Source organism: Manduca sexta, chromosome 12 (assembly GCF_014839805.1).
Source record: "Manduca sexta isolate Smith_Timp_Sample1 chromosome 12, JHU_Msex_v1.0, whole genome shotgun sequence".
Classification (NCBI taxonomy): Eukaryota; Metazoa; Arthropoda; class Insecta; order Lepidoptera; family Sphingidae; genus Manduca; species Manduca sexta.
The window spans coordinates 8,610,998-8,637,458 of record NC_051126.1 but is presented as its reverse complement, the minus strand read 5'-3'; the positions used below and the strand labels follow the sequence as shown (position 1 = coordinate 8,637,458).

At 33.9% G+C, this 26,461-nt stretch overlaps 1 protein-coding gene across 1 annotated transcript; it reads left to right on the top strand.

The window, feature by feature from the left end:
• Nucleotides 1–8,177: 8,177 nt before the first annotated feature.
• LOC115441550 (galactokinase) lies at nt 8,178–23,463 on the top strand. The gene is made up of 9 exons (XM_030166372.2): nt 8,178–8,325; nt 9,155–9,322; nt 10,700–10,883; nt 15,430–15,556; nt 16,079–16,204; nt 17,531–17,712; nt 21,521–21,636; nt 22,377–22,535; nt 23,327–23,463. The coding sequence occupies exons 2-9, from the start codon at nt 9,155–9,157 to the stop codon at nt 23,435–23,437; spliced, it is 1,173 nt and encodes a 390-aa protein (XP_030022232.1). The 5' UTR covers nt 8,178–8,325; the 3' UTR covers nt 23,438–23,463.
• The last annotated feature ends 2,998 nt before the right edge of the window (nt 23,464–26,461 follow it).

Genomic DNA, 26,461 nt, shown 5'->3' with positions numbered 1-26,461 from the left:
ATAATTTTGAATTTTTTATTAAAATTAATTATTGGACTTAAAAAATCAGTACAAATACATTTGTTTTTTTCAGGTTATTTATCATTTATTATCATAGATTTATAATATTGTTGGCCTTTAAATTATATGAATATTTTATTGTTGGTTGGTGTTCAATTATAGAAGTAAATATCGGTTAAAAGGGGATATTTAGGTTAAATGTATTGCGTTTTTTGTATCTTATTTCAAAATATGGTAACCCTAATAGATTTGACAATTACGAAAATGACAAGTTCACAACTGTGACAGCACCATGACGTTGTTGACGCATTTCGTTTTTTAAACTCATTTTACAGCTTTACAATTTGGATACTGGTCTTTTGAGCCAAGTAAAGATAAAGATTGTTTGAACTGATGCTCTTCGCCATTGAACATGTCATAATTAAAACAAAAACGTCAAGCTAAGTTTATACTAGCAAATTGTGGGCTCTGACTATGGCCCGCCTAACACGATCCCCAGTCAGTTAGCAAGCTATGAAGAGGGCTTCGATTTTTTTTGTTTAAGTTTAATGAGCAAGGCACATAGCTTGTAAAATTGAAAACAGATGCCGCAGGAAAATTCTTAAGTGGATACCTTAGACCACATACCGCTAGGCGCAGCGTTGTACGTGTAATGTGACCCTTACAAAGCTAATGGATGATCTTGTAAAGCTCGCAGAAACCTGCTAGATGCAGCCCGCTTCTAATTGGTTGGTCTGGAAATGTTTAGGGAAGACCTATATTCAGCAGTGTCCATTATTTATTAAAATATATAAAAATGTTATATACTTCGCTGTTTTAATACATATTACAGTAGGTATTTGAAAATAACTGTCATTTTATCATTTAAGAATTATTACCTAGAAATTTTGCCGGTTGTTATTCGTAAGGAAGCGGATGCTGAGCCGACTGTGATGCTTGAGACCGTGGGTTCGATGCCTAAGCTAAGATAAATTATTGTATCATTACAAATAATTGAATATTATATTCATTTTAATTTTGGGTGTGAGGGTAGAGATAGTCGGGAGATAGAGAACAGGGAAGAATAAGAAGAAAAAAAATTGCGGCAAGTATAAATATTATGTACCTACGTAGATAATTCAAATTCCAAGTAACTCTCCTTGATACTTTGATTATTCCCTTTCATACCTCATTTAGACTATTGGCGAATAATGCGTGAAATATATTGGCGAATAAATATGATTATTTATATATAATGAGCCCGAGTACACCTGCATAATCTGTTTACACACTTGTATTCGTGTGTATTCGGCAAGTATCTTAATCAGGGGTTAAATATAAGAAAATGGGAAATGCCCGTTTAAGGCGATACCTCAAGGTCCATTTTCATACATTTTGTTTCGGCTTTAATCTGGGTAACTAAACAAGTATTGGCAAGTAAAGAATTTAAATTCACGTCTAGTTAGTGATTAGTTCTCGCAGTTGAAAGAAAAACGTAAAAATAATTAATAATCATGGATATTTCGGCCTTTAAAATTTAATATGACGAAATTTTAAAGGCAGAAATATCCATGATTATTATTTTTCTTCAACTGCGAGAACTAATCACTAACTAGACGTGAATTTAAATTCTTTACTTGCCAATACTTGTTTAGTTACCCAGATTAAAGCCGAAACAAAATGTATGAAAATGGACCTTGAGGTATCGCCTTAAGTAGGATACGGTATTTAAGATTAAGTATATATTAATTTATGGAGTTAAACGCTTAAATATGTACGTTTTGTTTTAGATTACCTCAATGAATTGTCAATTTACTAAATTACATATTATAAAAACTGTGTTGCACGATATCCACACATATTAATTCAAGTGCATCGACGGTTATATTTTATGATGTGTAATTCATAACAAACATATTGATAGTCCATTAATGTCCAATACATTCAGGCGAATATTCATAAAATACTGTCGAAGAAAATGCACCTCTAAGTCCGAATATCATTTCGCGGTCGTTATCACTTGTCATAAAGTCAAAACTGATGCGTCTCGAAGCTTACTCGTGCCGTAATGGCTTTGACATAATATAATAGGGGGTGGAGTGACTGCACACAATTCATTGTGGGTGTAATCATGAATATTCAAAAAAACGTCTTTTTAACTATATTAAAGGCGTGCGACTAAACTTCATACACAAAAATTATACACACACAGTCATGCTTTTTATCCTCGGCGGGGTAGGCAGAGACACAACTCGTGCACCAACTTTTTGTCGTGCATATTCCATCTCATGATGCTATAGCGGGCGAGCCTATGGCGACATCGGGCCTAAATTCCACAGACTGCGGGCTGATACTGAATAGAAAAACCCAATATCACTCTGCCAGACTTGAGGATTGAATCCGAGACCTCAGCAGTAATGCAATTACGCCACCGAGGCAATTGAAAATTCATATAACATTTGAGATGGGTCCTATCATTGTTGAAAATGTATGTTGCAAAACAAAAAAATCTTTATTGGCAATAGTAGGTTAAGCAACGTGACGAGTTTATTTACAGACAGAAACTGTTATTCTTTTTGCTTAAGAAAATAATCTGCGAAGTTGTTTACTTGAAAGGCTTCAAGTCAATTAGGTATGAATAAATTTATAACATAGAGTATGGATTACTTGGTCAACCGATAGCGCAAAGGGGTTATCTGAAAAGAATGGGTTTGATTTGTAGTTGTAGGTTCAAAATATAGTAGCTGTTTCGTTTACTATTTACTAAGTCATTGATATAAAGCGTTTCGTGGTACCCATGTTGAAGAATAATGAACCACGTCCCAAGGACCACCACAGCGGAGGTGGAGGCCCTTGAGGACTTCAAGCTTATCATAAAGAGTGGTTAGGGTCTCGGACCACCGACCTTTGGAGAAGGTCTGTACACGAGTTGGCCTTGGCGTATGACTTCTCTCAACTGGTGACACAGCCCATCCGTATGTCAGACATTGGGAGCCATGAGCTCTTTCTTTTGGATCTTCTGATTGGAAAAAAATCAAAACTTCAAGTTCGTAATAGTTTGTTGTCCCAGACAATAACTTTTATTCCTTTAATAAGTTGTATTAGAAAAGGATACCTTTAATGTAGATAAAGAAAAATGAATGGTTCTATTAGACTTAACCTGCAGAGATAATTAAAATTTTCAGTTTGTCTAGCTACTTTCGTGGCTGACTTTATCTTGCACGCGAGTTACATAAATCTACTACATAAAAGTCAATAACCAAATTCGCCAATTTTCGATTTTGCATTGTTAAAAATAGAGGGAGTCATTCAAATATTATTAATGAGTTCTGACCTACATCTGCAGCTGCGTTGCAGAAAATATTTCTTATCAATTTGTAACGAGTATCAAGTGCTTGCTAGTTGCTCTGAAGTAAATCGTTGTGGAAAAGGATTTCGCTTGCGTAAGAGTTAGGTAATATAACAGCTGTGTTTAGTCTGTCAATATCTGAAATGATTGTGTGATGGCGGAGGTGCAACAATACTTAGGGCTGATTTTTAAATCATTAGATAAAAAAAAATCTTAGGATAAAGTAGGTATAACGCAAAGAAATTCAATATGACAGTTGTATGTATTGAGTTGTGTATTCGTCTTACGTTTATATTAAGTCAGGTTATAATTTATGTGATGGATAAATTGTATTTATGTATGTATGTTTAGTGAATGGAAATTATTGGTTTATATTTTTAATCTTAATCTTATACATTTCCATTATTGCAGAGCCTTACTACAGTCAGCATTAGATTTTTTTTTTAGCGATTTGTCGTGGTTGTCGTCGGCGGTATCCTGCGAACGGTGTACAAGCGATCCCCCGGCCTAGCAACCACGGCAGTCCCTATGAGGAGTTTGTAGGCCCTACCGTTATCACCAAGGGTGCCAGCGGACGGTACGCTGGCGACCCACGTACCGTAACTTCACGTGATAGGGTGAAGAAAGAGAAGAGGAAGTAGAAGGAGCTATCTCAGGAGAGTTGGAAGGGAGAGGGAGGGGAAATTTTCGCGAACCCTTATAGGCCTCAATGTGTATTTCGCAACTATGAGGTATACATAACGTGACCAGACGTCCCGTTTTAAACGGGACCGTCCCTTTTTTTCGCTAATTTGTCCCGGTGTCCCCACAAAAATCTCGGGGACACAAAATTGTCCCGTTTTTCGAAACCGTATGAAAATTTAAGAGCCGACCGGGCTGCTACTTGACTACAACGCCTACGAATCTTTTCTCTAATGAATAAAATGTGTGTAATGATAAGATGAGTAATGAGTAAAAATTTCATCTTTGTTGTTGTTCGGGAAAACGAGATTTTACGAATTTTCATCCGTGCAATGCTCGGCCGTCGAGGTACAAATTTTCTAAAAAGCGTATTTTGTTTTTTTTTCATTGAGAACCTATACTTGACGTAAATAAACCGATATTCCGTTTTGAGACGAAAAATAAATGGTCACGTTAGGTATACATACTGAACTGTGTGCCTAGGGTCGCGGCAAACGTGCCTTCATGCAAGGGCGTGCATTTGGTGTGGAGACCAAGCGCACAAGAATTGCCTCGAGGGGGGGGGGGGGAGAGTGGTCAGTTTTAGTTAACTACAAGTTATAGTTACAGGTTTAATTTAGTTTGTTACATAATTGTATATACCTAACTTAACATGAAGTGGGGCGATGGCTATTCAAAATTTAAATCAAAATAAAGTCATCATAATCAAAATCAGAATAATCATGTAAGCGTTACTGGACTCAGAGGCAAGGATTATACCTGTTCTGATCCTGTCCTGATTATTCGTGTTTATACACGAAGGACGTGTAGAGTGTATATGTTACAATCATTTGGAACAGTAACGTAGATAGTTTATAGTAAATATTTAGCAATCTGTCATTTTTGTCAAGGAATCTGCCAATTGAGAAGGTCTGGTAAAGTAATTAATGAAATTTTGAAAGTTAAAAAATCCTTTTCTACCTTATTCCTTTTCACAAGTCTAATATAATTGAATAGAATTTTATGCTTCACTGGCCAAGCATAAAGTACCTATCAAATAAGCGACGCAGTACCTAATATAGAGATATGACATTCCGACTCGCAATACGGTACGACTTACACGTGGCCATGCAGGGTGGAATTTAATTCATGAAACGTATGCAACTCTACGAAGCAAAATACGAAAAAAGATAAAAAATTACAATATGACGCTTCATATTATTTTTATATTAAGTATAAATTTCATCATAGAAGACTGTCTTCGCTGATTGTTGTATTTTTTTTCGTTTTGCTTTCTAAATATAAATATGTACTTAATTTTTGAGAAAGTGAATTAAACTTGGCTATATTCTATTTACGTCCATACTTCTCATATTACATTAATTATGTATTAGTTCATGAGAGGATAATTCATGTATGTATTCGTGGGGATGATTTTCAGCAGGTTATGCGCTTGCTCGCTTGCAGCGTATTTGACGCATACACTGGCTAATTGATTTATGCACTGATCGCTCTGATGTTTTACTACTTATCTTAGCTTTTTGCTTACTATTATTACTTTTTTTACTATTTCTAGTTGCTAAGTATATAGGTACGAAAGTTAGTTGTGAAATGTTTAGATGTTTGTTATAAATAAATACAGAAACTTCTGAACGGATTTAAATGAAAACACGAATAGACCATGTCCTGGTTTAATATATAGAGTACTTCTTATCCCGGTAATTTGCTCTTATCTATACACAGTGAATATTTGAATTTTGGTCATATTTTTATAAAGATAGTGCTCGTAAACATAGCAGAGTTGAGACTTTTATACCAGCCAGGCCATTCACGCAAGCGAAACCCCAACCAACACCTAGTTCATAATATTTTGAGGAATTGTTTGCATGAACATGCTCGCTGCGCTAGTTGGGATTTCATGTCCAGCATACAGATTGATGGCGTTATTGGAAGATCTTATTTGTTCGAAGTTTTCTGCCTCGTGCGCCGTCCCTGTGGGCTTTCGCTTGCGATATTTCTAGACCAGTGCGCTTTGAGAAGCTTTAAGAAATGGGATTGTTAATTCGTTATTAAATGTTGACTTACACGTGTTAGAAACCACATAAAAAACCATTACATTTGTAATATAAATATTACATTGGACTCAGGAATTTGCCTGCCACTGGATTCATATGAGAAAAAAAAAATTACAATTTGGCCAAATAATACAATAATTACTTAAAATGTAGCAATTTTAGAAAAAAAAGTGTTTTTAATATACATAGCTTTCCGTTCTCAGCGGTAAAAAAGAATTATATTGCAATATATTTCGCGTCCAATGAATTATCTTTGAAACATCGCTGCAAAGACGGCGAATCGGACGACGAAATTATGTTTACATGTCCGGCGGGTTATCATAATATTTAAATAATTTATTTTCATACATTCATTATTGCTTGTCTGAAGTTTGGTTCGCAGATTTTATATTTTTATCTTCCTGACGGCAAATAATAATAATAATCTTTTTTCGTTCGTTTCACACAGGGACATCTGACCTGTTTAAAAACAATACTTATTTATTTCCAGTATAGGAAGTTGACATATACTTGAGGAATTTGTACTTACCTACATATTTTTTCTGCTTATTGAAACGCCTAACACAATATCAAAACGTTTTCTGTAACATAGCCGCGTATTTTTTGTACAATAATACACATCTACTTACTTTGTTCAAATAATTTTATAGAATAACGGAGCATCTACTTATAAGTCCAATTAATTAGTACGAGTTTTAACATAGCCAGAATCTAAATTGTCATTAAAATATGGTATAGGAATTGTATCTGTTTGATAAGTCAGTGGCCGGTGTATACTTGTACAATGTAGTACATCCATTAGGTCAGGCTGGTAAAATACTAGAGGCTGAGTTTATCTAGTTTTTTTATATCAAAACATTATTTATTTTGATGTCTAACATTTGCGTTTAAACATAAGAAATCATAAGCATTTCTTAATTAATTTTACATTTAATAACCTTCTCCTTTCTGTACATTGGTTAGAAATATACGAACATAACTATATTTCCATATATCGATAACTTCCTCCCCTAAAAATTACATTTATGATTTCCAAGTAGCAGTAATAAAAAAATGCATTGCAACATCTAAACATACTATTAATGCACGGTGCATGACTTTCATTACTTTAGTTTTTCTAATATTTCAAACACCATGATTATCCTACTACAGTTTAACAATAAGAATATTAGCGGCCGATATTTCTTTTGCCTTGTTGTCACGTTACCTATGCGAAGCGAGGCAGTCATATGAAATACATACTTAAGATTTTTTGCGTAACATTCCAGCCAATTATTACTATTATGTTATCATAAAAATTATGCGATAATATTATGTAGAATATACAAAGAAGTTATAACATGGTTGTTTTATAACTGCTGTAGTTTTTACAGCGACAGATTACCGTCCCAAACGCGTTATCAGCATCAACAAGGGGCAATAAACAATGATGTTGACCCGATGATAAAACTTACTACGCAATGTTAAGGGAAGTGCACATTTGAGAACACCTTATTATTATACGAAAAATAATAAACCAAACACTACCATTTCTTTTAAATTTGATTATATTGTGAGGTTGGTTGCAATTATTATTAACGACTGTATGTGGCTTAATGGTAAACGAAGAATAATTGTTATTGATTTAAAATATTGGCCGAATACGAAACAAAATTACCAGAATTAGTAGAATTAAGGAAAACGCGACTTTATGAACATGTGTAAATAATTGTTATTATTTTCTATTTCGTAGTTATAATGAGGCACAAATTAGATCAGATATTATCGAGAATAGTGCTCGTGAATAGTTTGGTTTCGCAAAAGAAAGTCAAATAACATCGGCTCAGATGTACGAGAAACTTTTCCGTAGAAAATTCATTATTACTAACGGATACTATAAGGTTATTGATCTAGAATGTAAGTAGCATTATTTTCAGTAAAATTAGGTTGGCAGAGAGCAAAATTATAATATTTGTGTCTTAATTAAATACATATTATTATTACGTATACCATTTCAACTTCTACATACAAATGATATATATTCTTATATTGAATACACACATACATAAATAGATTATTATTGTTTCGAATTGAAACTGATTGTCACCGCGGCGTAATATCAATTGTTTTAAATTGTGGCGATATTGAGTACTTGGCTTAGCAAAACGTTTAATAAACTGCTGCTATCGCTTCATTGTGATGCCAGTGTACGCTCGTATCCGTATTGTGTCGAAGTGAGTTTGAGTGAAGATCAATATACAGTTTCATTGAGTTTAAGACAAGGTACGAATGTTTTATAAAAATACCTACTTTAAATATTATTTTGACCTACTTAGTTCTCAGGGATTAAGTTTAGTAAGATGTAGTTTTAATATATTATGATGCTGTAAAAGTCGGTAATTTTTACTCTTCATTAATGAATAGTTCAACTCGAAGTCGTTAATCAATCTGTTTGTACCTCGGTAACGATATCAATCATATAATTTATGCAAGTTATGTGAAACATATTATTTATTAGATTTTTACCGTCATTCATGGTTCATAAATTAGAAGTATTGACTTAACTATTTATGATTGACAATGATATTTCTAGGTTAATCTCTTTTCACAGTTAGTTAGTTTCACGAATATAAGGAGGTTGGTAAACCTGCAATAGATCACGTGATGGTAATTAATTACCACTACCCATATCAGGGATAATGGCAAAGAAATTTACAGCAGGTTCATTGTTACTCCATTAATATTTTTGACCAAATCGATGGTATGGTGATTGATTCAAAATCGTTAATATTTACGTATTGTTTGTAAAATTGTCTTAATTTCTTAACTGGATCAGTGGCGCAGTTGTATAGCGTGCGCGGTACGACTATTGCGCATAGGTCTCGGGTTTGAATCCCGGGTTGGGCAGCGAAGTCCAAGTTTTATCCACATTTATTAGTAATTATTCTTTCTTCATGATGTTCTGGCACGATACCTTTGGCTTTGGTGATTTTTTTGTCTCTAAAAATGACTTACGATAACATCACTTTTGACTTAAGCGCCAATCTTCTGCTATAAAAAAGAATTTCTTATGCGTAGATAAGCGGTATTTCATTAACAGTATTTCTTATAGATGTCAAACGAAGCAGTGCCAAAAGGCGAAGCATTATTAGTGAAGCAAGCGCGAGAGAAGTATATAGCGACGTATGGCCGACAGCCTACAGTTGCGGCGTGCGCGCCTGGCCGCGTGAATCTCATCGGAGAGCACATTGACTACTGCGAAGGATTCGTTCTGCCGATGGTTATTTCTTACATTCTAATATTATTATATATTTTTACGCTATACCTATTGACAGCCTCGTTTAATGTAACTGATGTACGAAATTTGAAAATCAAACGTTCGCTGTTAATATTTTGTATTGAAATTTTGTTATTTCCGATATTAGAACTTTAGCAAAAAATATACATACTAAAGGTTGTTGTTCTTATCTTCGCATTATATTAGTAAAGAGAGTATATTTTAAAAATTAAGTCATGATTATGTTACATTAGTGCTAGTTTTTATATGATTGTGCGGTCTAATTTTCTAATGCAACATGCGAAATCAAATTATTGATAACAATATAAATTGATTTTGAATGAAAAAGTGACCCACATGCCCATGTACCGGGATCTTGCTTCAACACAAAAATATTAAATTCGTTAAATAATTTGTGTATTGAAAGGCTTAAAATGTTGTTATATTATTTTGGTCCTTCGAAACCAGATTCTCATCAATCATAATTTTGATCTCATCCCTCAAGATAATAGCGGAGGGATTGAAAATTTCTAATCCAGTATAATATTAACATTAGAAGCGGACGGAGAGAGGCTTTATTATATACTTTGTTATTATTAAATAGATAAACCCGATATGATTATGTTCGATGCGGGATACAAAATCAGAACCGCAGCGCGGCATTCAAACTGCAATATAAATACGACCCCAAGGCAATAAAACCAGATTATAATTATTATTTACAGCCGTTTACCATAAACGAACCCAGTCTCAATCTCCAATCCGATGCAGAGAATGAATCAATCAAAATAACTCATTTAAAAGTATGTCTAATAAAACTTTGTTGTGATTGGTCTATTTTTGAGATAGATCGAAAAAAGCGATTGCGATGGTGTATTGAAAATGTCGCTTAATCGGCTATTCAAGTTTCTTCTACATGGCCCACTTTGACTTGTGTCGACGCTGTAGCAATCGATTTTTGCAATGTTCTAATTCCAATTTAAATTGAAATTCAAAGTTTTATGTATGATATCTCGTAAGTAGTTACATTGGTCATGTTGCACAAACAATTTGACTTAGGTCTGTAGGACTTAGTGTTCATAATGTATTTTCCTAATCATTACGTCTATTTCAGTTTTTAACCCGTTCAGCTCAGCGCCGGCCTAGTCAGATAATCACAATGTGACAATATTTCCACATACATACAATTTCCGTCAGGCGTGATTCGTTGTGTTGATTTAATTATAAAACAAAAATATACATTATTAAGTAAACGCCATGGTGCCGAACGTTTTAAATTAAGGTTAGGTGTAGTATTTAGGTTAGGTGAGACGCCATTAAAAGATAAAGAATAACTTTTTAAAGACTCTTTGTATAGATGTAGAAAAAACTTAATTACAGGCTATTCCATTCCTGACTGTGGTGGTCGGAGGTTATAACAATACGGACGAGTGCCGTTTACTGTCAGTGCTTGGTACGGGTGAAGAGCTTCAGACAAAGTTCCCGTCGACAAAAAAATCACCCTTAAAACCAGAACAACCTGGCTGGTCCAACTATGTGAAAGGCGTAGTCGCAAATTTCCCTGGTAAGTACACTGTTCCTGTAATTTATTACGAAATGCATCAACAATAGATACTATTTTAGATTGTAATTTGGCACAAAGATAGACTATGTCGTGGATTATATTCTTTGTGCGATCAGAATGGCATGCTGAACTGATCAGAATTAAATAAATATGAGGAGGTTTTATGGGTTTTTTATAAGTAAATATAATTTCGGACACATACCATACCAACGTATACAACATATCAACGTGGAGAATTTATGCTAAAATCACCTCCTGCTTTACTAGTTTTACAAAACAAACATAATTAATATAAACAATAAAATTGAATTCATTAATTTAGAATCAGAACTTTAAAAACGCTATTCTGCTCGGGAATTGCAATTTTTCATTCACTTTGATAAAGTTTCATCCAGGATAAGTTCCGACTATGTTCAAATAACGCTCTTAAAGCTGTTCTGTAAAGTCCATATTATCAAGTAGAACCGCGTATCAGTGTTACAAAGAGCGAAATTCAACTTTCTTGTTTCACTGCAAATTAGACAAATATGTTCTTGGTCGTAGCATCATACGCTATATGGTATAGTAGCTTTTGCTTGCGGCTTCACCTGCGTGAAGGAGTTTTCCGGGATAAAAGTCCACTGTATGATAAAAGTCTTGCTACATATTTTCCCGGTATTGATAGGTTTAAACTAATGTTATCCCCATGGGGGTTGAATTTATCAAAATCCTATTTAAGCGAACGTCTTCATCCTAGTAGCTCCAATCTTTAATTTCAGTTCAATCAGTCGAAAATCTAAGAATATTTATACAAACTTTCATCCCCTATCTTATCCCCTTAGGGGTGCAATTTATCAAAATCCTTTCTTAGAGGATGCCTACGTCATAGTAGCTTTATGCTTGCAAAGTTTCAGCCCGTCGGCTTAAAATTGACAGAGTTCCATACAAATTTTCATCCGCTATTTTATCTTAGGGGTAGAATTAATCAAAATCCTTTCTTAGCGGATGCCTACGTTATAACATCTACCTGTATGCCAAATTTCAGCCCGATCCGTCCAGTGGCTTGGGCTGTGCGTTTATAGCTCACTATGTCAGTCAGTCACCTTTGAGTTATATATATTTAGATAGGGCTGGCAAAAACAAACGGCGTGGCATCGCCGCCTATGTGGCTAAATCTAAAAAATAACCATAGATTCATGGTATAATCATAGATTTTCGCGTGATACGATCTTACCCGTTATCCCAACTTTATCAAATGCTCTATATTCACTATTAATTTTACTGTTAAACTATTTATACTAGGATTTCACAATGTTATAGTTTCAGCCTAGTAACAAATTATGAGCTCCATATTACATTTATAGTTATTTTCGAAACTAAGAATTAAAAATAAATGTTTTGTTTAGCCTATAAGTTCCAATGTTAGGTTTTATCCAAAGATCCTAAAACGAATGACCATCGTGCGCTATAGTGATCTTTTATATTACAAATGAGCATAAGTCGTCTTGCCATCTCTACGATAGTGTATCACGACGCTTATGAGTGGTGTCAGTAAGTATTCCGCAACGTGACAATCCTGGCTCAAACACGACAGGCATGCGACCGACGTAATCCAATCCGACGAGCCGAAAAGTGAGGCCAGTTCCATTTAGGCTTTGCGGTTTTCTGAGCTACATCGGCAATGATAAATCAAAATGGGATATTTATTTTGCTTTCTCGGCTGACTTCTTATATGAAAGTTGTCTTTGCTCTTTAGCATATTTTCTCAAAACAGGCTTCAAGTTTCGCAATTGCTACTCTCAACAAAATGAGCGCGGCGCCCATACACCTCGGTCCCGTCACGTCACGGGCAGACAATCTGTATGAATTGCTTCGCGACGCTGGCGCCGACGCCTGGGATAACGCCGCGACGCCCTAGGACACGACACACAGTTAGGCAAGCCCAGGTTTTTTACACCATTCATGATTTGAATCTTTAACTGTATTTTAAATTTTATTTTCCGGTTTAAATCAGGCCGGCATAAATGTGACGACTGGTGAGGGGAAACCATTTCTCATCAATCGTCACTTTATCTAGAACTCCGTTCCTGGTTCTGGTTGATACTTTGGCGTGACTATATAAAAAGCGTTCTGTTCAAATACATAATTACTGCCTCGTCTAAATTCAAGATTTAAAATACCTAATTCTATTTATGTTATGGACAAATTGAAACTTCGGTATTTCGTAAAAAATAACTTCAACAGGATTCTGATGACCAACAGGTGGTTTATGGCCGAGAAGAAATATAAACCATTTTTATCCAAAACTGTGGGACTTTTATTGCGGGAAAATACTTTAATGCGGGCAAAGACGCGAGTAAAAGCTAGTAAAATATTTATTAGCTAAGCAATATACTTCAATCACCACAGTACGATAGTGAATTTCTGTTTTACATTATCTTCGTGAATCAATTGATATTAGATATAGTCATCATTAATATAAACTTGTGTTATAAAGATAACCAGAGTCTTTTAATACAATAATACTGTTATAAACCAGAACTAAATTATTAGACATTGACGTATTAAGCAAAATATGACTAAAGGCTTCGCAACACAGGGCATCGGGCTGAGCGTGACATTCACGTCTCGTGGTCTCGGAGTACTATTTAGGTATTATGTAGTGGGTTCATATAGTAACCTAATTCCTGTCGGCTTCACTTTCGTAATTTATGTAAAATCTAATTATCATTAGAACGATTTGCAGACCGCATTCATGCATATTATTATGTGATGTCGGGTTCCCTTTGGGAAAATTTTGCCCTTCTCCACTGGTATTATTAAAATCTATCGGACACGGCACAGAAACTGCTACTCTTAGTTGAGCGTGGTGGTTCGGGCTGGACTGTTTTCTTTCTAAACAGAGTACACAACTTAGGGATTTTCTCCGAATTTAGGGGGAAAATACGCATATTTTACTACGGGATGGCATCTATTAGGGACTTAATATTTTGATAGGTATTTTTAGGGGCCTTTTCGTATTTATTTAAGTCCATCAGTAGTATTTACCGCGGTATCTGCGAATATACCTGATCACTAATCATAATATAAACAAACTGTACTTAAAAATATACAACTCTAGACTAAACAAGATTTCTCTTCATTTTCATTGTCAATATGTAGCGAATAAAGCACCGTGCAGACATTGTGAACTTGTACTGACAGGACTAATGATTTGGATATTAATGGTGGTTTTGTAAGTTACAATATTGTGCCAGCGTCCAGCGTCGTATTGTGTAACGTTTTGCGACTTTTTCGTGCTGTTGATTCGTTTATGTCTCGGTAATGATGAACTTTGATAAGTCGTGTTGTTTGAAAGTATGTAATCTAAGTAAAATATTCATCATAATATTATATACGCAACTTCTCATGTCTTTACCATGCCTTATGTGTTAAACGAGACATGTTTTTATAAGCTATCTAGCTGACAAATTGTTACATTAAGTTAAAAGCGGCCTCACTTAAGTACGTTATAAATTGTAAGAGACTTTAATTAAAGAAAAACCATTTCAGAAACCACTAGCGATTTCTGGAACCACAATCTTATAGGCAAACGGAAAGTTACATAACGATTAAGATTACAAAATGGCTTAAGGCTCCTGCAAATACTTAAATGTATAAAGCACGTTGAATACCCTTCTTTTAAAAATGCCTTATTCTTAAAACGTGGAATTCATTAAATATTTACACGTCTCCATTTAGCAACATGTATTTTTTATAAAGTTAGATACTGTGTTTGTATATGTACCCTCTCTAGAGTAATTTAACACTGCCGTTCCTTTTCCCTTCATGTGGCACTTCCATTGATCCATATATAATGACGCTCTGTAAATAATGGCTGAGCACTGAAAAGTATTTACAAAGTATTTTCTTTGTTACCACGGTCATTTGTTTACAGCATAATAAACTAATAAAGATCAAACATACCGCCGCTATGTAATACAATTGTATCATAAAATAAATAAAGTAATTCGGTTATAATCTTCAATAATAAACTTCATCCGACAGTCATTTTCTTCCTTTTATAAAATTTGTTTTTTTAATACTGCGTTACCGTATTCATATTATTTTAAGAATAAAGTTCAGTTTTCAAGACATTATATTAATATTTACACTACATATAATAGTATATTGATTTTGTTTCAATTAATTAGATAAATATTTATTGAAACATGTATATTTATTGTTCCTTTGATTGTTTGACAACTAATGAGCCGTGTTTATTTTTTAACAATCTAGAAGGCAAACATATAATAAATGTTTACAGTAGCGAAATGCGAAGACTTTTCTAAAGGAAAACCATCTCTAATGATAGTCTTTCCGCTGAAGAAAATGTAAGCAGAAGTGATCATAAAAAATTATATTTCTAGATCTTTAACAGACATAATTTGCGAAAAGTCAGAGGTACGAGAATTTGAATCGACAACAGACGACTGCCGACTTTCGTCTTGGCAGTGCGTTCCTTTTCTGACTAGGGTATCGCCGCTTCATGATCATGTTCAATTCAATGTTTGTTTGTTTTTTTTAGATGTGGTGGATGGTTTCGACGCTGTCATAGTGTCTGATGTTCCCATGGGAGCGGGCTTATCCAGTAGCGCTTCTATTGAAGTTGCTATATTTACATTCCTTGAGGGACTTACTGGAGTGACAGTTGGGTGCGTAATTTTGAATTTTTTTTATATTGGTAATATTTTTACTGTGTCCTGATAACAAAGAATTTGGACTTAATTCGTTATTGCAAACTGGTGTTGATTTCAGTTATTTATACATATTATAGTAAATTATGTGTAAAAATATCGTGTTTAAATAAATTGTTCCATTGCAATAGGTAAGATTCGACTCTTCTAATAGATTACTTAGTAATCCAGAAATGTACTTTCGCTATAGTCATGCATATGATCAGTACGGGACGAATATAAGTTCGGCAACCTAAATCCTGTTTAAAGTTTTTTTATTTGAATGTGACAATCAAAATTCTAATCAGCTTAAATTATCCCAAAAAAACATTACTCAGAGTATTTAATTTTGATTGATCGAGAGACTTAATCGTCAGTTACGTGTTAACCTCCATTAATCCCAATAAAACGACTTATTCTAAGCATACAAAAACCTTTTGTATGCAATTTTTCAACGTGCGTTTTGGAAACATTTCTACGAAAGGTAAATTATATTTTCAGGCTGGTTGAAAAAGCTAAGCTGTGTCAAAAGGCCGAACACGAATTTCCTGGAATGCCATGCGGAATAATGGATCAATACATCGTGACAATGGGCAAAAGGGAGCACGCCTTACTTATTGACTGCAGGTGGGTTTTTTTATTTATTTTGTCGACCAATTTTTTATTTTTAATGACTAGATATATTCAGGATACATTGCTGGATTGAAGTCGACATAAGCATAAAAACTTTTCATATATTAATCATTAATAAGACTAAAACCAGTGACTACATGAGTAGGAATTTTAAAATCGCCAGAGGTTGCAAGGAATAGAGAGAGTTGACTGTTGTTATATATTCTGATATCATCGGTTTGAGTGTCACTATTATTCAAACTAAGGAAGTACCAACTAATATAAAATGCGATGTGTTAGGTAATTTACGCAAAATATCACGAAAAAAAGTTAGTGGCCTTAATTGGCTAACGATCGTTTGAGCGATCAAAGCAATTTTATTGTGAGATTGGTAGACAAGAACTAGTCCTAAGCATGAAATTAACACAGAGTCCTCCATTCCGTTTAATTAAGGACGACATATACAACACGAAGCTGCTAAAAGATATATAAGACAATATGAGGGTGTAAAATATTGTAATCCAGACGTGGCAAATTTCTTCGCTATCTACCCACATAATTTGATGCCAAAAGTTTGTTGTAGGCGTTCGCTTGTGAATTATTTGATGTTAATTTACCGTGTTTGATCATAGGGTATTGGGTTTTATTGTAAATCCGGAGTTTGTTATTGGGCACTGCAAATAGCCATACAATCCTTCTTTATTACGTGGGCCTGTGACGTAAGGAGAGGTGTACTTCTGCCTGTCTCTGAAAAAGAAAAAGGTGTGATGCTATGTTTGTATACGTATGGGTACCAGCGACGTAGTACTACTAAAAAGTTCTAGCTTATCTGGGAATCTGTTGGATATTGTTAGGACGTTTTGGATATGTCTATTAGTATCCAGCCATTCTTAAATTTATCAAAAAATTACATTAGAAAAAGTATTTACTCCAATGCATATGTGTTATCCGCGAGCGAAAACTAATTTTAGTAGTTTTCGCTGGCGTGGCAAATGTGTGCCACCAAAAAACACCGACAGAGACATTCGACGTAGAAGTTTAATTAAAATAAAGTACATTGTATGCAGTTAAATTTGGAATTGAGGATTTTTTGGCGTTCATTGTACACAATGTAAATGCATGTACAATGTGAAATTGCGAAACAGCATAAGTACATACTGTCCAATAGTGATGTAATTCACTGGATCTATTACATATAAGATTTTAGACTATTTTCCTAGACGTAAAAACAATCGTATTACTACCAAAAATTAAATACCACAGCCTGTACGTAACAATACACACAAAATACTTATTACCATTTATTAACTTGTTTCATACAAGAAAGAACTGCTGTTTTAGATCATTAGAAGCAGAGCAAGTGCCTCTGGAGACTGATGATGTGGCTCTGCTAGTAATCAACTCAAACGTGAAGCATCAACTGACAGGCAGCGAGTATCCACAACGACGAGCCCAGTGTCAAGAGGCAGCTGATAAGCTAGGCTTGCCTTCACTACGAGGAGCCAAACGAGATGACATTGAAGGTAATAAAAATGTATCTACCAATTCAGTAGCTCTCTCATATGTGAGAGTCTGTCCAGCTACCAACTCAATGTCAGTCCCAAGTAGGAGTGTTTCTGACCTACTTTTTGGTTAATAATTATTGTTGAAATAATTAATAAACTAGTGAAGTTCTCTTTCCTCGGACTACTTTAATGAATACGCCCTAGGTGCTGGGACTTTTATGGGTGTAACTCTAGGTATGAACACAACTTTCATTTCTGTTATAATCCTGTTTGAAAGAATTTTTGAATAGCTGTCAAAGTTTAAGTAATTCTAAGAATACCTCAAGTGTAAACGAAGACTTGCAGGTCTCAAATTTTAGAGAGAATTATTATAGTAAATTTGGAAGCATGTCAGAATATACGTATAATAAAATTATATAATAAGTATGCTTTAATTTTTTTGTTAAACGTTGTTTGGTTATTTGTTATTTACGCAACAATATGACTACTTGCAATAGGCCATCGGCATTACATATTGTACGTGTATTATCAGATCGTATCTTTTAGTACTTATTATTAAAATTTCATTAGCAACATACGAAAATTATTATTGTTGTTTCTAATAAATAAACAAATCTCTTTTAGGTAAACAAAGTTTGTTTTCAGTTTATTTGACAGCGCTTATTACATTATTTTGTTTACCTATTATTCCACATCACTCATATCATCCTTCTATCTTCTGACAAACATAGTTGGTAATTAGATTAACAAAATATAAATCCGAACAATATAATTTATACTCATGTATTCTTTTGGATACTGTTCCGAGTTGAACATTACTGTTTAGAAAAGTTATTTAAAAGGACTTCCTCCTTGATAGAAGATGCTTGTGGTTTAAAATCCAGATATTGTACTAGATGAATCAGTACCGGGATATAAGTTCAGCTATATAAGTATATTCCTGAAATAGAAAGTAGCCTATGGTCTTTCTCAGGGTGCTAAACTATCTCCATACCAAATTTTATAGAAATCCATTGGGTGATTTTTGAGTTTATTGCCTTCAAATAGGCAGAGAGATGCGGCGGGGGACTTTGTTTCTCTCATGATTGTGGCGTTACTTTAACCATTCACGCAGCGCATGCAATGGAAACTCTCAAAAGGAATAATTTTCCCCGCTTTTGTAACATTTGTCGTTGATGCTAAACTCTTATGGTCATAGTATAATTTTATATAGCCTTCCTCTATAAATAAGCTATCGAATACTATAATAATTTTTAAATTCGAACTAGTAGTTCCTGAGATAAGCGTGTTCAAACAAACAAACTCTTCAGATTTATACATAATAGTATAGATTGGTATACATAGATTACGATTGCTTTGATGGCGTAGTTATATAGCATGATCGGTGCGAATCAAATCAAACACGAACTTGGAACTAAAACATTTGATTATATTCGCATCAGATTTTCTCGAAAACTGAATTGAAGCACATAAAATTAACGTCAATTCTTTGAATAGGGTAGGGCTAAGTAACACCATTGCAAATATTTTGTTTTGAAAATGTTATTTATATTGGATACAGAATTGTTAAAAATATATTTCTACGAATGTTTGTTTCCAATAAAATATTAAAGAATCATCAAGTTTGTTGTGGTTCCACTTAGATTGATTCTATAGACAGTTGAAGTAATATTCACATTATTTTATACAAATAAATAAAAAGATACGTAAGACGCTTGTCTGATGGTATTTAAGCGTCACAAACCGTAACCAGTAACATCACAGTAACAACATTGAATTACAATGTACTTCGTTACGCTTCTCAGCGTTCGCTTCTCATGTCAATATACTAGATATTAAGTCTCATATGCAAAGTATTTACATTGGCTACAGTGCCCTTTCTACTGGAACTAAACGAGAGACATATAACTTAGTAAACTTATGATATTTTATGACGAATTGCTTCGTGATATAAAATGCTGTAGTTTATTAAATTAAACATGAGGAAGGTAAAAAGGAAATTTTGCATATTTTTCGGGTAACTAAATTTAATGTAGAAAATTTAATTATTTCCCTATTGCCATGCACATTAATCATTAAGATAGACTGTGGGTTGATTGGTTGCTCACCGGGCGGGGTACAAAATATTTCAAAAACCTAGTAATGCATTTTCTTTTACCGAAGCGTTCTTGAGACTATAAACATCTTACTTACGCATTTTTTAAACGACATATGCAATATGAATAATTGTATTTTATTTATAAGTCAAAGAATGCTGTATTAGATCTTTAATTAAAATTAAAATCTCAAATTGCACCTCAACTGGATAAAAGATTTTTTTTTGATATTATGTTTTAAAAAAGTAGAGTTGACATCTGTGACCTAGAGTCTAGACATAGCCTTTTGTAAGTACCTATCCAAGTTGTTGATTTGCATCCCCACCATATTTACTGAGGTTGGTATACTCCTCTTATAAAACACGAATCAATGAAAAAATAAGTACAAAAAATTACACCTTTAAAAAATAATTATCGAATAAAAATAAAACCACACGTGTAATGGCAGTTACCCCGAACCCATCCCGTGTGGCGTCGGTGATTTTCGCGCCATACAGCACACACACATACAAAGTGCTTTGACGCAAGCTGTGGCCGCCGGCGACTAGTCGTGTCGATTACAAACAGCTGGTGCCGTCCGTGTGTGTATGAGCTATTCGCGTTGCCGTGGGGTCCTATTTCGACGTTCGTTGGGGTTAAGGTGGTAGCTCAAGGTCCATTTTCATACATTTTGTTTCGGCTTTAATCTGGGTAACTAAACAAGTATTGGCAAGTAAAGAATTTAAATTCACGTCTAGTTAGTGATTAGTTCTCGCAGTTGAAGAAAATGTAAAATAATTAATAATCATGGATATTTCGGCCTTTAAAATTTAATATGACGAAATTTTAAAGGCAGAAATATCCATGATTATTAATTATTTTTACATTTTTCTTCAACTGCGAGAACTAATCACTAACTAGACGTGAATTTAAATTCTTTACTTGCCAATACTTGTTTAGTTACCCAGATTAAAGCCGAAACAAAATGTATGAAAATGGACCTTGAGCTACCACCTTAATGCTAAATCATCGTAAAATAATTTAATCACATATTCGGATTCCAGTTTGAGGTATTAGGTACTTACATTGTATTATTAGATGATTATGTGTACTCATTACAATGGACTCCTCAAATATGGCGGGGATGCAAAACAACACCTTGTATATCGTGTATTTGATTCGATTTAAAGACTGTTTCTTTATCTCTGATGTCATAATATATTCCTAATTAAATATAATAGCTTAGATCTGTTAGACCTCCATGGATTATACTATACCTAGGGTTGGCGGGTTAAGAGTAAATAACTCTCATAAAATAGATAAAGAATGAGGAAGTTAAAAATAATTAAATACGGAAAAGTGCAATAAATTAGATATTAATATCTAAAACAATAATGATGTGCGAGAAACGCTAAACATACAAGCTTAGCATATTAAATTAATTTAATCCTATCAAAAGATTCTACGTAAATTACACGTAAATATATTGTCCATTAATTTAGAATTTATATATCATATCATTTTTCATTGTAACAATATCCTCAATACCAGCTAATATACGTAGTGTAGAATCATTCGGCCATCAAATACTTAAACAAATACACGAGATTTCTTTTAGAAGTTAGAAATATGACATAAGTTTCATATTTGGAAAAAGTTTTCGTTGTTTTGTACCGCTATTATTCTGACGACAGTTTAGCACAGATATTTATTTCTAAGGTTGTTTGAATTCAATCTTGTTTATGTTTTAGTACTAAAACGGCTTGGATGTGACGAGCTGGTAATTAAACGAGCCCAACACGTCATCGAGGAAATAAGCAGGACGGAAGAAGTGGGAAAGATTCTTGGCAAAAAGGACTTTAAAAGAGTAAGAAATAAAATCAAGTTTTATTCAACAGGATCTATACAAAATCCAACAAATGTAGAAAGCTTCTAGGTTTATACTGGCATCAAATTATATTGATAACTAGTGTAATGGGTTCAATATCCCCGTTGCTCTGGTAATATTGTTTTAGTGAAGCTCGGAAACGCAACGACTATTCCTTTAGATCAGTTGTTTTGTGCAGTTGTAATCAGTCACCCATCATTAGGTGATCCACTTCACTCACGCCAAAATCATACATTTATAATAATAATTTAAAGACTGATTTCTGTATATCATAGATTTTGAAGAACGTCTTTATAGAGCAACGGCAGCCAAAACAACAGTTTTTAGAATTATCGTCGGTAATATTCTATATAGAATTGAGTATAGTTTTCATCGATGTATTGCTAGAAGTGTCAATTAAATATAGGATCCTATTATCCTGGGAATATATAAAGTGAAACTTTTATCCCGGAAAACAAGTTTATGCCGGCGGAGCCGCGAGCCTAGGTCTAGCTAATTTTTAAGATCTTCATAAAATTGTTTCAAGTAAAAATATAAAGAAAAACGTTTGACTAAATTGCAATATATTATCAACTAATATTCAATTTAATAATCAAAAAATACTTATAACAAAATCGTAGTAAGTTTTTGCATTACCACAAAAAAAAATACCAAACACAAATGGTGGGCCTTGTTAGAAACCGGACTATCTTCGGTTACACTACTTTATTATTTTTTAGACTGGCGAGTTATTCTACCAATCGCACGACTCCCTAAGCAAGTTAATGGAGGTGTCGTGTCCCGAACTGGATCAGTTGGTCAACATCCTGAGAGGAGCTACTGGCGTGTATGGCGCGAGGATGACTGGCGGTGGCTTCGGGGGATGCGCTATTGCTCTGGTATGAACCACAGAGACTGACAAAATGAACTGATCGATCTAGAGTTCGAAAATTAGTTAGTCGATGTTTAATTTGACTAATAATTGTAATTGTAAGTCATTTTTGCACTATAGTTGATTAGTCTCGAAATATGGGTAGATATAACAAATATTATATCACATGGATTTCTTGTACCTATCTAAATAATTTCAGATTTACACAAAATTTTGAAAGTTTTAAGTCTCATAAACCTAGCATATAAATTTATATTACGATCCAGTTTTAAAGTAAACTGCCCATAAATGTTAGTCGCTGTCGCACAAGCGGGTAGTTTGTGAAGCTGGACATTGATGAGGTGAAGTTGTATTTACTTATAGCAATTTATATTAAAACGTGGCTTGTCAACATAAAACAAACAGATGTTCACATTTACGGCACAGTGAAATAAATACAGAGCATGTAAAGTATTTTTTGTAGACATTGCACAGACTCTGTAAATTTGTTGCCGAAAAACACTATACTAGTGATGTTGCTGAAGTAACTGTCAGTTGCACAGTAATCTAGTGTTTCTCGGCAGATGAAAACGAAGAAGTATTCAATGCCGTATTGCGTCTAACTTCTGCTATACTTCACTAAGACGCCGGCATAACTCGGTCTTCACTGAAGAATACGTCTGTCTAATATATGTCTCGACTACTCTACCATTACTAATGAGTCCATTGTCCACGATCCCACCCAATAATATAATAACAAGAAATACTTACCTCCAAATTGTATTTTTCTTAAAGTATTATAACAAGCTTTGTTCACAGGTACAAAAAAGTGAGGTTGGAAATCTGAAAAATCTTATATTATCGCAGTACAAAAATCCAACATTCTTCGTTTGTCAGCCGACCGACGGTGCCCGTTTGATAAAAGTTTAATAAAATATCCCTTTTATATTGTTTAATTTTGTGTTGTAACTATATTTATTCAATAATATAAAAATCTTAAAAACGAATATTCACAAACCTAGTAGATTCCTCGTAGCACACATACGATTAAAAACGTTTAAGCAGCACCATTATTAAGAGAGTGAAAATGGACTGATGAAAAAGGCTTGGAAACTTCGAACAAAGCAGATCTGTCAAATTAATGAGTCTTAGCCTATAATTACAAATTATACATAAAAGTTTTATGCAATTATTGTTAAATTACTACAATTTAGATTAATTAAGTTACTAATTCGTATTACGATCGAGCGGTGCCTGCCAATTCTCAAGTCCTAAGAACATATTAGAGTCCTGTACCTAATAGGGCGGATAGAAATCTTCAGCTGAATAAGTTTACTTAAGTATTCCGCGGAGTTGTTTCTGTGTTTGTGTTTGCAAAACTATGTAACTACGTATGTTAATAACTTTACAGCGGGCGAGGTTTGATAAGTCAAATCCCAAGACTTGAGTAAGATCTCATCTCTTTATGAAGGTGCATGTGTATTCTTTGCCAATTATCGCTCGCTTTCGGTGAAGGGAACATTGTAAGAAAACCTACACTCCTAAGATATTTATAAAATAATTTAGAATCTCAGGGGTATGTGAAGTCTGCCATCTTGCAGTAGGTCATCGTGGTGGATGGGTATATACCCTAACATAGTGCCAGTATTAATGGCGGCCTTTACCAACGTGCAGTTTTAAATGGCAAAACTCTGCAAGGTCTTCTTTCTTTTTGCCCTTTACCGGCGCTCGAAACAACATAATATTATACACCATCTACAATAGGCGAAACATCTTTAGAAGAAAGAAAATTATGCGTATCACCTCCCTACACCGCTGCGCCGAGCTGCGCCGCTGCACCGCATCTCAATGTAAACAAACTTTCACAGAATTCGAAGGCTCTCGTCCGGGATTCATTCCACGTTTACCAGTTTCCACAGTCTCCCTCGGCGCGTCGCAGAGAGGTGACGTATCATGTCTATCAGCACTTTCGGCTAATGTTCCGTAAACTGGCTGAACTCGTGTATTGACACTGTGTTGGTGATGACTGATGACTTATGTGTGTTGTTGGTTATTTTTTGTATTGAATAATATTGGTAAGTATTTTAATGATACTTGAAAGATAAAAAAATAATGTGTTTTTATCATTATGTATTATTTTTTTATAAAAACCTGTTTTATCATTATGTTTTTGTTGTAAAAGATGTGTTTTATTTTACGCTATAACTATAAAAAAATATTGTTAAATTAACGTCACTTTGAGAAAAACATTATTTTGTGGATATTTTTTTTATTTAATTTTCATATATTTTATTTAAAAAAAAAGAAATCTTTTGAAAATAGACACTAAACCCTTACTTGTATTATGTATATGATTATGTAAATAGTATTTAATAACCAGACACGCATTTTGTTTATGGCGCCCGTGACATCACCATAATAAAACGGCCCAACGGAACACCACCGCTTTATTACTAGCATATATTGAGTTGGAGCCCTTTTGTAGCAAACATAGCTTTTACGTACTTTTTGTTTTACATGTATACTTATACATCGTGTGTTTGCTACAGAACATTTCTTTTAAAATAAAGTACCAACTTAGTACCAACACGTTGTTAATTCCATACAACAGTGAAACATCTTCTTTGCTTTAGATGAATTATAAGATTTTTTACTTCACGGTGTAAAAACTAAAAATATTTACCTATTACCTTTGTTTAACAAAACAAATTATGGAAACCTTGATGATAGGTAAGATAACTATAATCTATTAAAAAGGCAGGAGAGATAACGGATTGATCATTATGATAAATCAAATTAAAATCTAGATTTCATCAACAAACATAAATTTAAAAGCTGTACAGTGACGGGTTTTGACAAATTATTCCCGGTGTAGTAATTGGTTTTTCGCAATTTATTCGCAGTCATTAGCCCGGTAGCCTGAATTGTGATTTGTGATAAATCTGAATAAAGTCAGAATTAATTGTACTCGTATCTCGGCTCCCGTGAATAATAATTCAAACTTAAATAAAACGCCAGTAGCCACTGTAACTACTGGACATAATGAGACTAGACATCTCATATTCCAGGATGGGGCGCAGTGGAATATTAAACAATACTTTGTAATTCTAGGTGTTGGATGGTGTTTCTACTTTTTAGCGTATCGCTAACCATCAAGCGGGTGCATGGCAAGCTCGTCTTGTCTTTCAAAGCAATAAAAACAAAAAAACACCATTTTCCAAAACCGTCATGTTGATCCAGGGTAAATATATATATAAATAAATAACGTAAAACAATGTATAGCTAGTAATTTTATTCATTTAAAAATATTTATGTGTGGAAATAATTCAATTTTTCATGATATTAAACACCCCACCGTAAAATATAGTGCAACACAATAATCATATAGATGCTACAGTTTTTTTTAATCAAGCTTTGATTTTAAGGCGATTAATATTATCAAGAAGAATTTAATGATTATTGAGAAACCAGTCTTTGAACATCAGACTGGTAAAAGAGACAAAGCATTTTCCTCATGTATATAAAAGTAAGACGCCTTCGATAGGGTATTGTTACTCCATGTCCCTTGTTGTTAGGATATATGCCGATTGAATAAAACAGCTTTTTTATTTCATATGATGTAGTGTCCTAGTGAATGTTACTATTTAACCTTAACATATAGTTTCATGTTGTTATTAATTATTTTATTTCAACTGTATTGCTTTTATTGAATATTTTTTTCCAATTTTTTTGAAGCAGTATCAATTGAGATTTAACTAAATAACTGAATTATTTAGAAAAACTGAAAAGAAACTACTATACTCTACCATATAATTGGTTAATACTTACGGCCGCGCCGTATAACAATACATGGCTATTAAATATGTAGACGCAAATTTACGAGATACCGCGGCATACATATACATATACGCACCTACATATGTATTTTATCTATGGATATCTACTATCATAAAA

Bases quoted from the DNA above. Each gene is read 5' to 3' on its own strand.
- LOC115441550 (XM_030166372.2), top strand. From the start codon at position 9,155: ATGTCAAACGAAGCAGTGCCAAAAGGCGAAGCATTATTAGTGAAGCAA. The intron at 10,884-15,429 runs GTAAGTACACTG...TGTTTTTTTTAG, and splicing joins CGTAGTCGCAAATTTCCCTG to ATGTGGTGGATGGTTTCGAC. The intron at 15,557-16,078 runs GTGCGTAATTTT...TTATATTTTCAG, and splicing joins CTTACTGGAGTGACAGTTGG to GCTGGTTGAAAAAGCTAAGC.